At 44.6% G+C, this 13,249-nt stretch overlaps 1 protein-coding gene and 1 non-coding gene across 3 annotated transcripts in view; both read right to left on the reverse strand.

Moving 5' to 3' along the window:
• Positions 1–1,904: 1,904 nt before the first annotated feature.
• PM20D1 (peptidase M20 domain containing 1) overlaps positions 1,905–13,249 on the reverse strand; it is a 32,295-nt gene continuing 20,950 nt past the window's right edge. The window contains exons 13-14 of one of the 2 annotated variants that reach the window (XM_060396288.1): positions 12,174–12,298; positions 1,905–8,851 (exon numbers count right to left, since the gene is read on the reverse strand). In XM_060396288.1, coding sequence (XP_060252271.1) covers positions 12,175–12,298 — 124 coding nt within the window. In that variant the 3' untranslated portion in view covers positions 1,905–8,851; position 12,174. Of the gene's footprint in view, positions 10,517–12,173; positions 12,299–13,249 lie in introns of both variants that reach the window. The other variant, XM_027976223.3, reaches the window with a different exon arrangement.
• Positions 5,480–5,551, reverse strand: TRNAS-GGA (transfer RNA serine (anticodon GGA)). Its single transcript has one exon. It is a non-coding gene; the product is annotated as a tRNA-Ser (tRNA).

A 13,249-nucleotide genomic window follows, 5' to 3' on the forward strand; every position in this document is an offset into this window, starting at 1 on the left:
TAGAGAGAGCCAGTCTAAATACTGGACTGCCTAGAGAGAGGAGTGCTGACCTCAAACTCACCTTAAAACGATGCTCAAATAGAGGAAACTACACCTACACCAGGAAGAGAAGAAAATGATATGAGAAGTAGACAGCTTACCAAGATCCGGGACCTGATTTGTGTGATCTTGACTTCTTAGACTTTTGCATATAAATCAAAAATTTTCTATCATCTATTTGATCCTATGCTAGTTTTAAAAATCAACCCCAGTTGTTGAGTTGTGGTCAGTTATCTGCATCTATTACTTCTAGATTACCTTGGTGGATTTCTCCACTTCAAGAGTCTAATTGGAAGAAAGTTCAGTCCTATTTAGGCTACTCTTGATATTACTAGGTGGAATTCTCTCACCTGGCAAATTAATAATACTTTCTCTGACCCTGGCCATAATATGAATTTTCCTCTAAGCTATTCAAGCTCAATCAGAGCAACAGCAAAAATTCAAGGATAAAACCTCCCAAAATTATGGGATGGATTTATGACATTAACACTAGGTTGTGGTCATTTCAGATTTAAGCCCCCCTTCTTTATCTTGGGAACAATTAAATTATACTAAGGATAACCAGCCTTAGTAACACTAGGAGACTGGGCTAGGAGTCTTATGGACAGTGCCAACATAAAATTTCCCTGAAAGGTAAAAATTGGTACAGAATAGTCTAAGTCAGATGACCTGAGAATACACTGGGATGCACCTAGTATAAGTTCTGGCTTCATTCTTACTTAAGACTTTAATACTATGGCTAGCTATGTTATTTGTATGTTGTTTGTTTTACAAGATAGTTGTTTCTTGCATTACCAAATGTGTGATTGGACCTCCAATGAAAATAATAGGTGAGGTGAGGTGAAGTCGCTCAGTCGTGTCCGACTCTTTGTGACCCCATGAACTGTAACCTACTAAGTTTCTCCATCCATGGGATTCTCCAGGCAAGAATACTGGAGTGGATTGCCATTTCCTTCCCCAGGGGATCTTCCCGACCCAGGGATTGAACCCAGGTCTCCCGTATTGGAGGCAGACGCTTTAACCTCTGAGCCACCAGGGAAGCCCAATGAAAATAATAATGACTAAGCAATTTGAAGCAGTTGATCAAATATACAGTTCTGTACATGATCAATGACTGTAATAGTGCAACTCTAGATATGGGAAGGTACCATAAGAGGGAGTTTTTCCTGGACCATAACAGATTAAGACAGGTTGGTCCAGAGTCCTTTGATTACTATTGATAAGACCTAGTCCAGTCATAGCACACTGAGTGAGTAGCCTGTCTTCGAAATCTTCACCAGACCTAGGAATGAGCCTTCCTTGCACCGTGGAATAGTGAAATTGTCATGAAATGCCTCCCAAAGTCTGGTCGAATTTATGACTGTGATGGCACTCTGTCAACTAAAAATTGGCACTTACCATCTACCTCTACACTGATAAAATTGTGCTCCTGCTACTGCTGTCCTTCAATACCCACTGAAAGGAGTTTAGAGTGGAGAGCAGAAATGAGGCACTCTGTGCTTGGGGGGAAAACTGATAGGATAGGTCTTCTGTTTTCAGGAGCTGATTTTATGAGTTCAATTCTTGTATCCCTCCATATCTAGAAAAACACTAAAATCCTTCATGGTGACAACTGTTCCTTGTGACTAGCCGAAGTTTCATGAGACTAGTAGAAACCTTCTGGGAAAATATGTGCCTGACTACACATATTCCCCCTTCACCAAAATCACATATGTACTGATCTTTCTCCCTGCCTCTTTGGAGAAGTTTCTCAGAGCTATCTGAGGTGCTGTCTCCCAGGCTGCAGTCCTCACTTTGCTGCAAACAAAGCTTAACTCACAACTCCCATGCTGTGCATTTTTAAAAGTCAACAGTAGGTCTAGATGTCACACATGAAACATGATATGCTTTTTATTAACAGCCACATGGACACTGAACATAGAAATTGCAAATAGCTTCATTTTTATTAAAATATTTAATTAGGTTTAAATATTTTAAAAATTAAAGAAGTGTCCAGCTCTTCAGAAAAAACTGGGTCTCTATTATTTCCTCTGGAAGAAAAGAATACTGGATTGAGAATGGCCAAGTTTACAGCAACCTACAATCAAAATCAAGGGACTTCAGGAGAGAACAAGTTGGCAGAGGAGTAGGTGGGCGTGGAGTACATCTCTTCCCACGGATACATCAGGACTACACCTTCAGACACAGACGTGCATGCAGAACACCAGCTGAGAGTGGACAGGAGGACCTGACCAGAGGAAAATAATTTATAGACCCACGCAAAACTCGGGAGGATGAAGCAGCCAGGGGGAGAAACAGGAGTGTTAGTAGGATTGGACCCGCCCTCGGCGGGTGGGGAAACTGAGGCAGGGGTCCCATCCCCACAGCGGGGCAGTTGTCAGAGTCAGAGGAGAAACATTTAAGGCTGAGAGTGAAACACCTGATCTGGAATGGAAATGAGAATGGAATGAGAATGGAATGGAATGAGAATAAATGGAATGAGAATCAGACCGTCTTTGTCGCAGCCATACATATGCCGGGCAGGAATGCAGGTCTCCTGGAAGAGGCAGTGGTTGGGAGCTGGAGTTTAGGGATTGAGGAGCAATCCTAGTTCGAGGGCTGCTGTTGACTTTGGAGAGACAGATGGAGGCAAAGTAAGGGAGGAGATTGTGGTGGGAAATGCCTGTGGAGGAAAGCCAGGCAGCCATGGAAGCAAGGCAGTACTGCTGAGTCACACATAGCGGGTGGAGCCATCACCATAGCCTCTCTCTCCCCACAGGCCAGCATCCACAGCTGAACAACAGAGAGGCTGGCCCATCAAATGCCTGACTCACTGAACTACAGCATAGGACCCCAGCCAGGGGCCCCTTCTATGTGCCTGACGTGCTGAACAACAGAGAAGGACCCCAGGCAAGGGAGCCCTCTAAGGGCCTGAATGGGTGAAGCAATGGAGAAAGATTGGCCAGAGGGGCCTTCTGATCGCCAGCTATGAGGCTGGAAAAAAGACTCTGATAAGCCACAACTCCTGCCGTGGAGGCAGCCCGTGTCCCTGCATATTCGGTGCTGCCAAAGGCCCTGCCACCCAAGTAGCTGTGCCACCTTTACGCTCAGCTCTGGGGCAAGAGCTGGGGCAGAGCTGCCGCAGGCAAAAAAGTCTTGTGTCTATGTGCGCAGGATCGCTTGGATCATGTCCGACTCTTTGTGACCTGGTAGACTGTGGCCTGCCAGGCATCTCTGTCAGGGAGGGGGTTCTCTAGGCAAGAACACTGGAGCGTACTGGCCCCTACTGGTTGCACTATATTTCCTGCTGCCCTAGCCGCCAACTCCCCTGAGGACCTGGTGCTGCCAGAACCCCTGCGACCCCAGCAGCTGCACCACCTCCACACCTGGCCTTCACTGGGGCAGACCCAAGTGCTCCAGGGCAGCCTCAGGAGCAAACCCCAGTGGACGACCCACAAGCAGAGGTGGAATAAAACCACGATTGAAACCCAGGGGTGGTGTGGCTAAGGAAGCAGACCCAAAACCTTCCCACCAGCTGTACAACCTGCAGATGAAGTCCACACAATCAACTAGCAGGACTCTGTGTCTATGGAATATATAAAAGGCCATTGAGAGCTCCCACAAAAGAAAATGCACTAGTTCTGATAGCTGTGGACATTGAAGGCAAGAACACATAGGAGTAGGTTAGAATCTGAGCTGCCCCCCAGCAGGTCCAGAGATCAGCACAGTGCTGGAGGGCATCCTAGGGTGGTGAGGTGGACTGTGACTCCCAGTGAGGGAAAGGACCCTGACAGCAGTGACTCAAGAAAAACATTTATTATTCTTATGTTTTGACTTGTTCTGTGGATTCTTTTGTATTTTTTCTTTTTTTCTCTCCTCCCCCCACTCCCCCCATAGTAGTTGCTGGTTTTATTGGCACTATGAAATCTAATTAAACATCTGAGCTTTTCAAATTTTTTCTGAGTCACATTTTTTATTGTTGTTATAAACTCCTGCCTCTACATTGGGCTTTTGTAGTTCTGCGGAGATTTCCTTTCCCCCCTCTTTTCTTTCTTCTTCTGCTTTTTTTTTCTTTTCTCTTTTTTATAATTTTAATTTTTAATACCTATTTTTATACATTTATTCCTTTGTTTGCCTCCTACTGTCCTTTTCCCCTTGCAGTTAATCTTCAGTGTGTATAAATCTCCTTAATCTACCTCTATTTAACTTTGCATATCTATTCCTTCTTTCTTTTCTGTCCTCTCAATATATTTGTTAGTTTTGTTCTCATTGCTCTGTTCCCCCCTTGGCACCTTGCTTTAGTTTTGTTTTCCAGTTTGTGCTCTAGTTAGTTTTGTTCTTAACTGGTAAATATACTTTTTGATTTTCTTTGTTCACTGGGTCAATATATTATACTTTATTTTTGTTGGACCATTTTAACTTTGCTCGTGGGTGTATATGTATATATTCCATTATTTAAATTATTATTTCCCTGATTTTGTAACTGCCATTTGTCTAGGGTTCATCTTTGGCTTCTCGTTGTTGGATATTTGCTTTAATCTCACTTAATGTCATAACAAACCACTTGTGGAATCTTCGTTCCTGACCAGAGATCAAGCCCTGAGCCTTTGGAGTGGGAGTACTGACTCCAAGACCCTAAACTACTATAGAACTAACCCTATGGAGTATCAAATATGAGAACTCACACAAAGGAAACCACTTGAATACAAGACCAGGCATTATCCAACCACCAGCAGCACCCTGTGCAGGGTGCCTCATCTAAACAACAAACAGAACAAAAGTACAAATCAAATCATCAGCAGACAGGATTATCACCTCACTCAGCCTTGCCCATCAGAGGAAAAAAACAAACAAATCTCACCCTATACAGATGCTTACACAAACCACTGGACCAACCTTAAGAGGCCAGAAACCAAAAAGAAGAAAGAATTCAGCCTTGAAGCCTGGAAAGAGGAGACCTCAAACACAAACTGAAAGATTAAAAACTATATGATAATCTCAGTAGATGCAGAAAAAGCCTTTGACAAAATTCAGCAACCATTTATGATTAAAATTCTTCAAAAAAATGGGCACAGAAGGAACCTACCTCAACATAGTAAAGGCCATATATGATAAGCCTACAGCAAACATTATTTTCAATGGTGAAAAACTGAAAACATTCCCCCTAAGATCAGGAACAAGACAAGGGTGTCCACTTTCACCACTATTAATCAACATAATTTGGGAAGTCCTACAGCATTCAGAGAAGAAAAAGAAATAAAAGGAATCCAGATCAGAAAAGAAGTAAAACTCTCAGTTTGCAGATGACATGATATTGTACATAGAAAACCCTAAGTGAAGTTGTTCAGTTGTGTCCGACTCTTTGTGACCCCGTGGACTGTAGACTACCAGGCTCCTCCCTCCATGGGATTCTCCAGGCAAGAGTACTGGAGTGGGTTGCCATTTCCTTCTCCAGGGGATCTTCCCAACCCAGGGATCGAACCCAGGTCTCCTGCATTCCAGGCAGTCGCTTTAACCTCTGAGCCACCAGGGAAGCCAAAACACTACTAGAGCTAATCAGTGAATTTAGCAAAGTTGCAGGATACAAAATCAATACACAGAAATTGCTTGCTTTTCTATATACTAGCATGAAAAATCAGAGAAATTAAGAAATAAATCCCATTCATCATCGCAACAAAAAGAATTAAATATCTAGGAATAATCTTACCTAAGGATGCAAAAGAACTGTACACAGAAAATTATAAGACACTGATGAAAGAAATCAAAGATGTCATAAACAGATGGAGAGATATTCCATGTTCCTGGGTAGGAAGAATCAATATTGTGAAAATGACTATACTACCAAATGCAATCTACAAATTCAATGTGATCCCTATCAAATTACCAATGGCATTTTTCACAGAACTAGAACAAACAAATTCACAATTCATATGGACACACAAAAGATCCTGAATAGCCAAAGCAGTCTTGAGAGAGAAGAATGGAGCTGGAGGAATCAACCTTCCTGACTTCAGATTATTCTACAAAGCTACAGTCATCAAGACAGTATGGTACTGGCACAAAAACAGAAATATTGTCCAATGGAACAAGATAGAAAGCCCAGAAATAAACCCATGAACCTATGGGTACTTTATTTTTGACAAAGGAGGCAAGAATATACAATGGGGCAAAGACAACCTCTTCAATAAATGGTGCTGTGATAACTGGACAGCTACAAGTAAAATAATGAAATTAGGACACTTCGTAACACCATACACAAAGATAAACTCAAAATGGATTACAGACCCAAATGTAAGACCAGAAACTATAAAACTCTTCAAGGAAAACATAGGCAGAACACTCGATGACATAAATCAAAGCAAGATCCTTTATGACCCACCTCCTAGAGTAATGGAAATGAAAACAAAAGTAAACAAGTGGGTCCTGATTAAACTTAAAAGCTTTTGCACAGCAAAGGAAACTATAAGCAAAGTGAAAAGACAATCCTCAGAATGGGAGAAAATAATAGCAAATGAAACAACTGACAAAGGATTAATTTCCAAAATATATAAGCAGCTCATACAACTCTATGCCAGGAAAAAAAAAAAAAAATCAAAAAGTGGGGAAAAGACCTAAACAGACATTTCTCCAAAGAAGACATACAGATGGCTAACAAACACATGGAAAGATGCTCAACATCGCTCATTGTTAAAGAAATACAAATCAAGACTACAAGGAGATATCACCTCACACCAGTCAGAATAAAGTGAAGTCGCTCAGTCCTGTTGGACTCTTTGCAACCCCATGGACTGTAACCTACCAGGCTCCTCTGTCCATGGGATTTTCCAAACAAGAGTACTGGAGTGGGTTGCCATTTCCTTCTCCAGGGAATCTTCCCAACCCAGGGATCAAACCTGAGTCCCCTGCATTGCAGGCAGATGCTTTACCATGAGCCACCAGTGGAGCCCCTAAAAGTCTACAAACAATAAATGCTGGAGAGGGTGTGGAGAAAAGGGAATGGGAATGTACTGTTGGTGGGATGTAAATTGATACAGTCACTATGGAAGATGGTATGGAGACTCCTTAAAAAATTAGGAATAAAACCACCATATGACCCAGCAATCCCACTCCTAGGCATATACACTGAAGAAACCAAAATTGAAAAAGACACAGGTAACCCATTGTTCACTGCAGCACTATTTACAATAGCCAGAACATGGAAGCAACCTAGATGTCCCCGACAGATGAATGGATAAAGAAGTTGTGGTACATATACACAATGGAGTATTCAGTTCAGTTCAGTTCAGTCGCTCAGTCGTGTCCGACTCTTTGCGACCCCACGAATCGCAGCACGCCAGGCATCCCTGTCCACCACCAACTCCTGGAGTTCACTCAGACTCACATCCATCGAGTCAGTGATGCCATCCAGCCATCTCATCCTCTGTCGTCCCCTTCTCCTCCTGCCCCCAATCCCTCACAGCATCAGAGTCTTTACCAATGAGTCAACTCTTCGCATGAGGTGGCCAAAGTACTGGAGTTTCAGCTTCAGCATCATTCCTTCCAAAGAACACCCAGGGCTGATCTCCTTCAGAATGGACTGGTTGGATCTCCTTGCAGCCCAAGGGACTCTGAAGTCTTCTCCAACACCACAATTCCAAAGCATCAATTCTTCGGCGCTCAGACTTCTTCACAGTCCAACTCTCACATCCATACATGACCACAGGAAAAACCATAGCCTTGACTAGATGGACCTTTGCTGGCAAAGTAATGTCTCTGCTTTTGAATATGCTATCTAGGTTGGTCATAACTTTTCTTCCAAGAAGTAAGCGTCTTTTAATTTCATGGCTGCAATCACCATCTGCAGTGATTTTGGAGCACAAAAATATAAAGTCTGACACTGTTTCTACTGTTTCCCCATCTATTTCCCATGAAGTGATGGGACCAGATGCCATGATCTTCGTTTTCTGAATGCTGAGTTTTAAGCCAATTTTTTCACTCTCCTCTTTGACTTTCATCAAGAGGGTTTTGAGTTCCTCTTCACTTTCTGCCATAAGGGTGGTGTCATCTGCATATCTGAGGTTATTGATATTTCTCCCAGCAATCTTGACTCCAGCTTGTGCTTCTTCCAGTCCAGCGTTTCTCATGATGTACTCTGCACAGAAGTTAAATAAGCAGGGTGATAATATACAGCCTTGATGTACTCCTTTTTCCTATTTGAAACCAATCTGTTGTTCCATGTCCAGTTCTAACTGTTGCTTCCTGACCTGCATACAGATTTCTCAAGAGGTAGGTCAGGTGGTCTGGTATTCCCATCTCTTTCAGAATTTTCCACAGTTTATTGTGATCCACACAGTCAAAGGCTTTGGCATAAAGCAGAAACAGATGTTTTTCTGGAACTCTCTTGCTTTTTCCATGATCCAGTGGATGTTCGCAATTTGATCTCTGGTTCCTCCGCCTTTTCTAAAACCAGCTTGAACATCAGGAAGTTCACGGTTCATGTATTGCTGAAGCCTGGCTTGGAGAATTTTAAGCATTACTTTACTAGCATGTGAGATGAGTGCAATTGTGCGATAGTTTGAGCATTCTTTGGCATTGCCTTTCTTTGGGATTGGAATGAAAACTGACCTTTTCCAGTCCTGTGGCCACTGCTGAGTTTTCCAAATTTGCTGGCATATTGAGTACAGCACTTTCACAGCACCATCTTTCAGGATTTGAAATAGCTCAACTGGAATTCCATTACCTCCACTAGCTTTGTTCGTAGTGATGCTTTCTAAGGCCCACTTGACTTCACATTCCTCAGCCATAAAACGGAATGCATTTGAGTCAGATCTGATTAGGTGGATGAACCCAGAACCTATTATACAGAGTGAAGTGAGTCAGAAAGAGAAAGATAAATATCGTATTCTAATGCATATATACAGAATCTAGAAAAATGGTACTGAAGAATTTATTTACAGGGCAAAAATGGAGAAACAGATACAGAGAATAGATTAATGGACATGGGGAGAGGAGAGGAGAGGGTGAGATGTATGGAGAGAGTAACATGGAAACTTACAATACCATACGTAAAATAGATAGCCAATGGGAATTTGCTGTATGGCTCAGGAAACTCAAACAGGGGCTCTGTATCAATTTACAGGGGTGGGATGGGGTGGGAGATGGGAGGGAGTTTCGAAAGGGAGGGGACATATGTGTACCTATGTCTGATTTATGTTGTTTGACAGAAAACAACAAAATTCTGTAAAGCAATTATCCTTCATTAAAAAATAAATTAAAAAAAAAATCAAAGGTCTTCAGCCCAAATTTACTCCTTTCCTCCACTTTCTTTGCCTATGAATACTGTGTCTTCCTTCCAACCTTCGAGAGTGAGGTATGAATAGGATACTTGAGCCATGTCATTGATGGGAGTGTGCAGTGTACATGTGATTATCTGCTCGATCTCTTTCAGATGGATTTGGGGAGTGATACACGGATGGAGTAAAGGTGGAGGAAAGTTCCAGGTTCATTGTCCCATCCTACCCAGTATCATGTTACGTTGTTCTGGCCAGCATGTTCAACTGTTCTTTTCAGAAAACTTCAGGGGCCAAAGGGCTGGAATGTCTGTGTTCTCAGAGCCAGGATTTGGAGCAGTTCCCTCTGGAGAACTTCCCTCCCCGGGGGCTTGGAAGACTATTGTTCTGATGCTAGAAGAGAGAAGGAAGACCAGATAGGGACAGGGACCCTTGCTCGCTTTTTCCCCAGTTATCCCACAGATCATTAGAGGCCTGGCTGTCCCCAAACTCAAGAAGGGAGAAGAGCTGAACACAGAAGCTGAGGGTGGGGGTGGTAAGGAAAGTTGGCAGACAGTGGGACAAGTGTGAATAGTAAAAGGTCAGCCAGGAGAACAGAGAACTTGAGCTCAGAACCAAATTCAATAGTAGAACCACCTTTGTCCTTGAGATCTCCCTGAATCAGAATGAATGAGCCACACACCAGAGGTTCTTGGGGGCAGGCAGTGTAGGATGACTGAAAAAGCACTGGATTTGGGGATTTTTGAGCTGCATTTGAATTCTGAGGCTGCCCCTTCAGAACTATGTCTTCTTGGGCAAATGACTCCTCTGAAGACAAGCTTTAGATTCAGATAGACTCTGCCCCTAACACCTGCATGACAAATTAGTTAACCTCTGAGCCTCAGTTGCCTCATTTGTTAAAAACAGGGGCAATAAAACCTTTGGCGTTGTTGTCAGTATTAAATAATATTTAATCTCGTTAAAGTAGATTGCATCTGTCACATTGGATCATGGAGTAACAATGAGCTTGGGGCCAGGAGACATGCATTTGAATTTGCCTCCAGCTAGACATGTAATCTCTCTGGGAAACAATTTCTCCTCTGTAGGAAGAATGGCGCCTCTTCATGTAGTTCTCATGGGGCTCCAGTGAGCTAAGTGGGGCTGCCCAGGTGGCCCAGTGGCAAAGAATCCACCTGCCAGCACAGGAGCCGCAGGAGACTCGGGTTTGATTCCTGAGTCAGGAAGATCCCCTGGAGGAGGAAACAGCAATCAGTTCTTGCCTGGGCAATCCCATGGACTGAGCAGCCTGGTGTGCTACAGTCCATGGGGTCCTGAAGACTCGGACACGACAGAGCACAAGTTGAGTCAGACTGGTATGGGAAAGTACTTTGTACAGCTCTGTACAGATGTGAAGAGTCCTTTTTGTTCTTCAGCTCACCCTCTAACAAAGGCTAAATTAAATACAGAATTGGCCAAAAAAGGGAGGGCGAGGGAAGGAATGTGAATCTTAGGGGGAGTAGCAGAGAACCTGAAATAATCCCTGCTGCCCGTGTTGAACACTGTTCATTAGGCTCCAGCTCCTGAGGAGCTGCTCACACCCACAGGTGGGTGGGAAGGGGCAGGGGATTTTGAGGAGGGAAAAGAAGCCACTGTCCCACTGCTGTTAAACCCCAGGAAGGCGAGGAAGGTCCTGTCTGGACAGGAGAAAAAGAGGGAATGTCGTCTCAAGTCCCAGCTCCGTCTGTGTCTCCCTCCGTGACCTTGACTCCCTTGTGATTCACAAAGCATAGCTCCCAGCCTTGAGCCAAGAAATGCTGCATTTCAATGCCCCCCACCTGACAGCTACTGAGCAGATTCCAATATGCTCCGGCTTGGACCCCACAGAAAACAGACTGGAGCTTTGCGGTCCCCTAAGGGAGGGCAGCTGGCCCTTGCCCCACCGGTGGAGCAGAGCCTCTGTAGGCAGTCTGCTCCCCACTTGCCCTCCACTTTCCCTCGATAAGTCTGAACCAGGACACGACGGCAGGGCCAGGGCCCTGCTGCCCCTGGGCTCCAGAGGGAGGCTGCCTTTCTCTTGGGAGCTGAGCCTGCAGGATGTGCCAGGGAAATGTTTCCGCAGATTAGGGCCTCCTGGGGTGGGGCAGCAGCAGCAGGTGGCAGGACAGGGCAGGGGAGGGAGCGAAACCCAGGGAGCCCCTGGGAGGAGCCCAAGGACGAAGGTTGTCTTCTCCAGGCTCCAACCTCCAGAACCAGGAGGTCTGGGGTTCCCCCAAAGCCCCCGGCCTCAGTTTACCCCCAGTGATCAGACGGTGCTGCACAGACTACTTTATTTGACCAGCTGTTGCGGTAATTATGGTAGTGACACAGTTTAAGTCCTGCTCCAGGTGCAGAATAAAAGGAAGGGGAAGAGGTGAGAGGCAGGGGGAGGAGGGGAGAGATGAAGAGCCAGATAAACAATCCAAGAAGGGAGGGGGAAAAAAAGGAAAGGAAGTTACGGCAAGAACAAATTTATAAGCCGAGGAAAAGGCAGCCCAACAAGCGTGCCTTAAATTAAACTTTTAAGAGGTAAAATCTGGTTGATAGTTTTCAAATCTGTGTTTGCTCAGTTAGGCCTCAACAAGGAGCACTGACATCACCAGTGCAAGGCAGTCAAGCCAGATACCTTCTATTGTAAAAGACGGAAAAGAAGGCAATAACGGATGGCGAATCGAGGAGCTGTCTGGAGGGAGAGGCCAGCTTCCTGCTGGTCCTCCCCTTCTTCCCGGCCTTGTTTTTCACTGAGTTTAGGAGTGACCAAGGCAGGTGGGTGAGGTCATTATAACATGATTTTTGACATCAACACTGGCTTTCCCCCTTGGGTTAGTCCTGGTCCAGCATCAGGCATCCCTAATCCAGCTGGTCTCTAACCTCACAGTTCGTGCAGGTGAGGAACTGGCTCCACGTCCGTGTCACCATTCTGGATAAACTCGAAGATGAATTTCACCTGGGTCTCATAGGCTTCCACCGAGATTTTCTCGTTGATTCCATGGATGCTGAGGGAGAGAAGTTTTGGGAGGAGAGGCCATTGCTTTAGTGCAAATGTTATGGCAGAGCACCCTACCGCTGAAGCCACTGGCCTTTGACCCTCCAGGGGTAGGAAGTGGGCAAGGTGGGAGCAGCCATTTAGAAGAAGTGAGATTCCATATGACACGCTGGTCACCTCTGCAGGATCTACGTCCATGGCAAAGTACAGGGGGAGCAGATGACAGTCCTGGGGAGTGCAAATCATCTCCTGCTCTGGAATCTGTTTAATAATTTCTCCTCCGAGGGGAAGCTATCTTTTAATTCTCTCTCTAAGGCTGGAGTCCCAGCTAGACTTACCCCTATGCCAGCCACCCCTCCCCACATTATTAGGGGCACAAGTGGATAGGAACCCAGGCTACCTATGGGGTTCTCCGCTTCATCTCGAATTTCACTACCAGATCCGATGCCCACAGCCTGCCTCCACACAGCAATACAGCCGAGGCACACATGTAACCTCAAAGGTGAAAGGAGATAACCTACACTCCTTAAAAGAACCAATGGACCCCCTTCCCATGAAATCTGTTCTTAAGTTCAAATTCAAATATATATTCAAACAACTTGACTTATGATGAGGAAATCAGAGCTGGGTATGGTAAGGAGCAGAGAAGTAAATGGAAATCATGCCCCTCTATCCCAGGACTAAAAATTTGCTGAAGAACCCACAAAGTAGTAGTTCACATACCGTAGTTGAAACTGGTGAATATGTTTTAGATTCCCAAAGTATGTTTTGAGAATTCAAAGCATGAGTTCATCTTTGACCTCAAATGTGTCTGCAGTTCACTAAGTGGAAGTTGAGAATTCTGGAGTACCCACTTTTGGGGCAAATGAGATCCAGAGGGGAGGGCTTCTCTCAAAGGAAGGAAGAGGTGGGACTCAAGGGTCCTAATTCTACCAGGTTCTTTCCAGTCATCTGATTATCT

Source organism: Ovis aries, chromosome 12 (genome assembly GCF_016772045.2).
Source record: "Ovis aries strain OAR_USU_Benz2616 breed Rambouillet chromosome 12, ARS-UI_Ramb_v3.0, whole genome shotgun sequence".
NCBI lineage: Eukaryota > Metazoa > Chordata > Mammalia > Artiodactyla > Bovidae > Ovis > Ovis aries.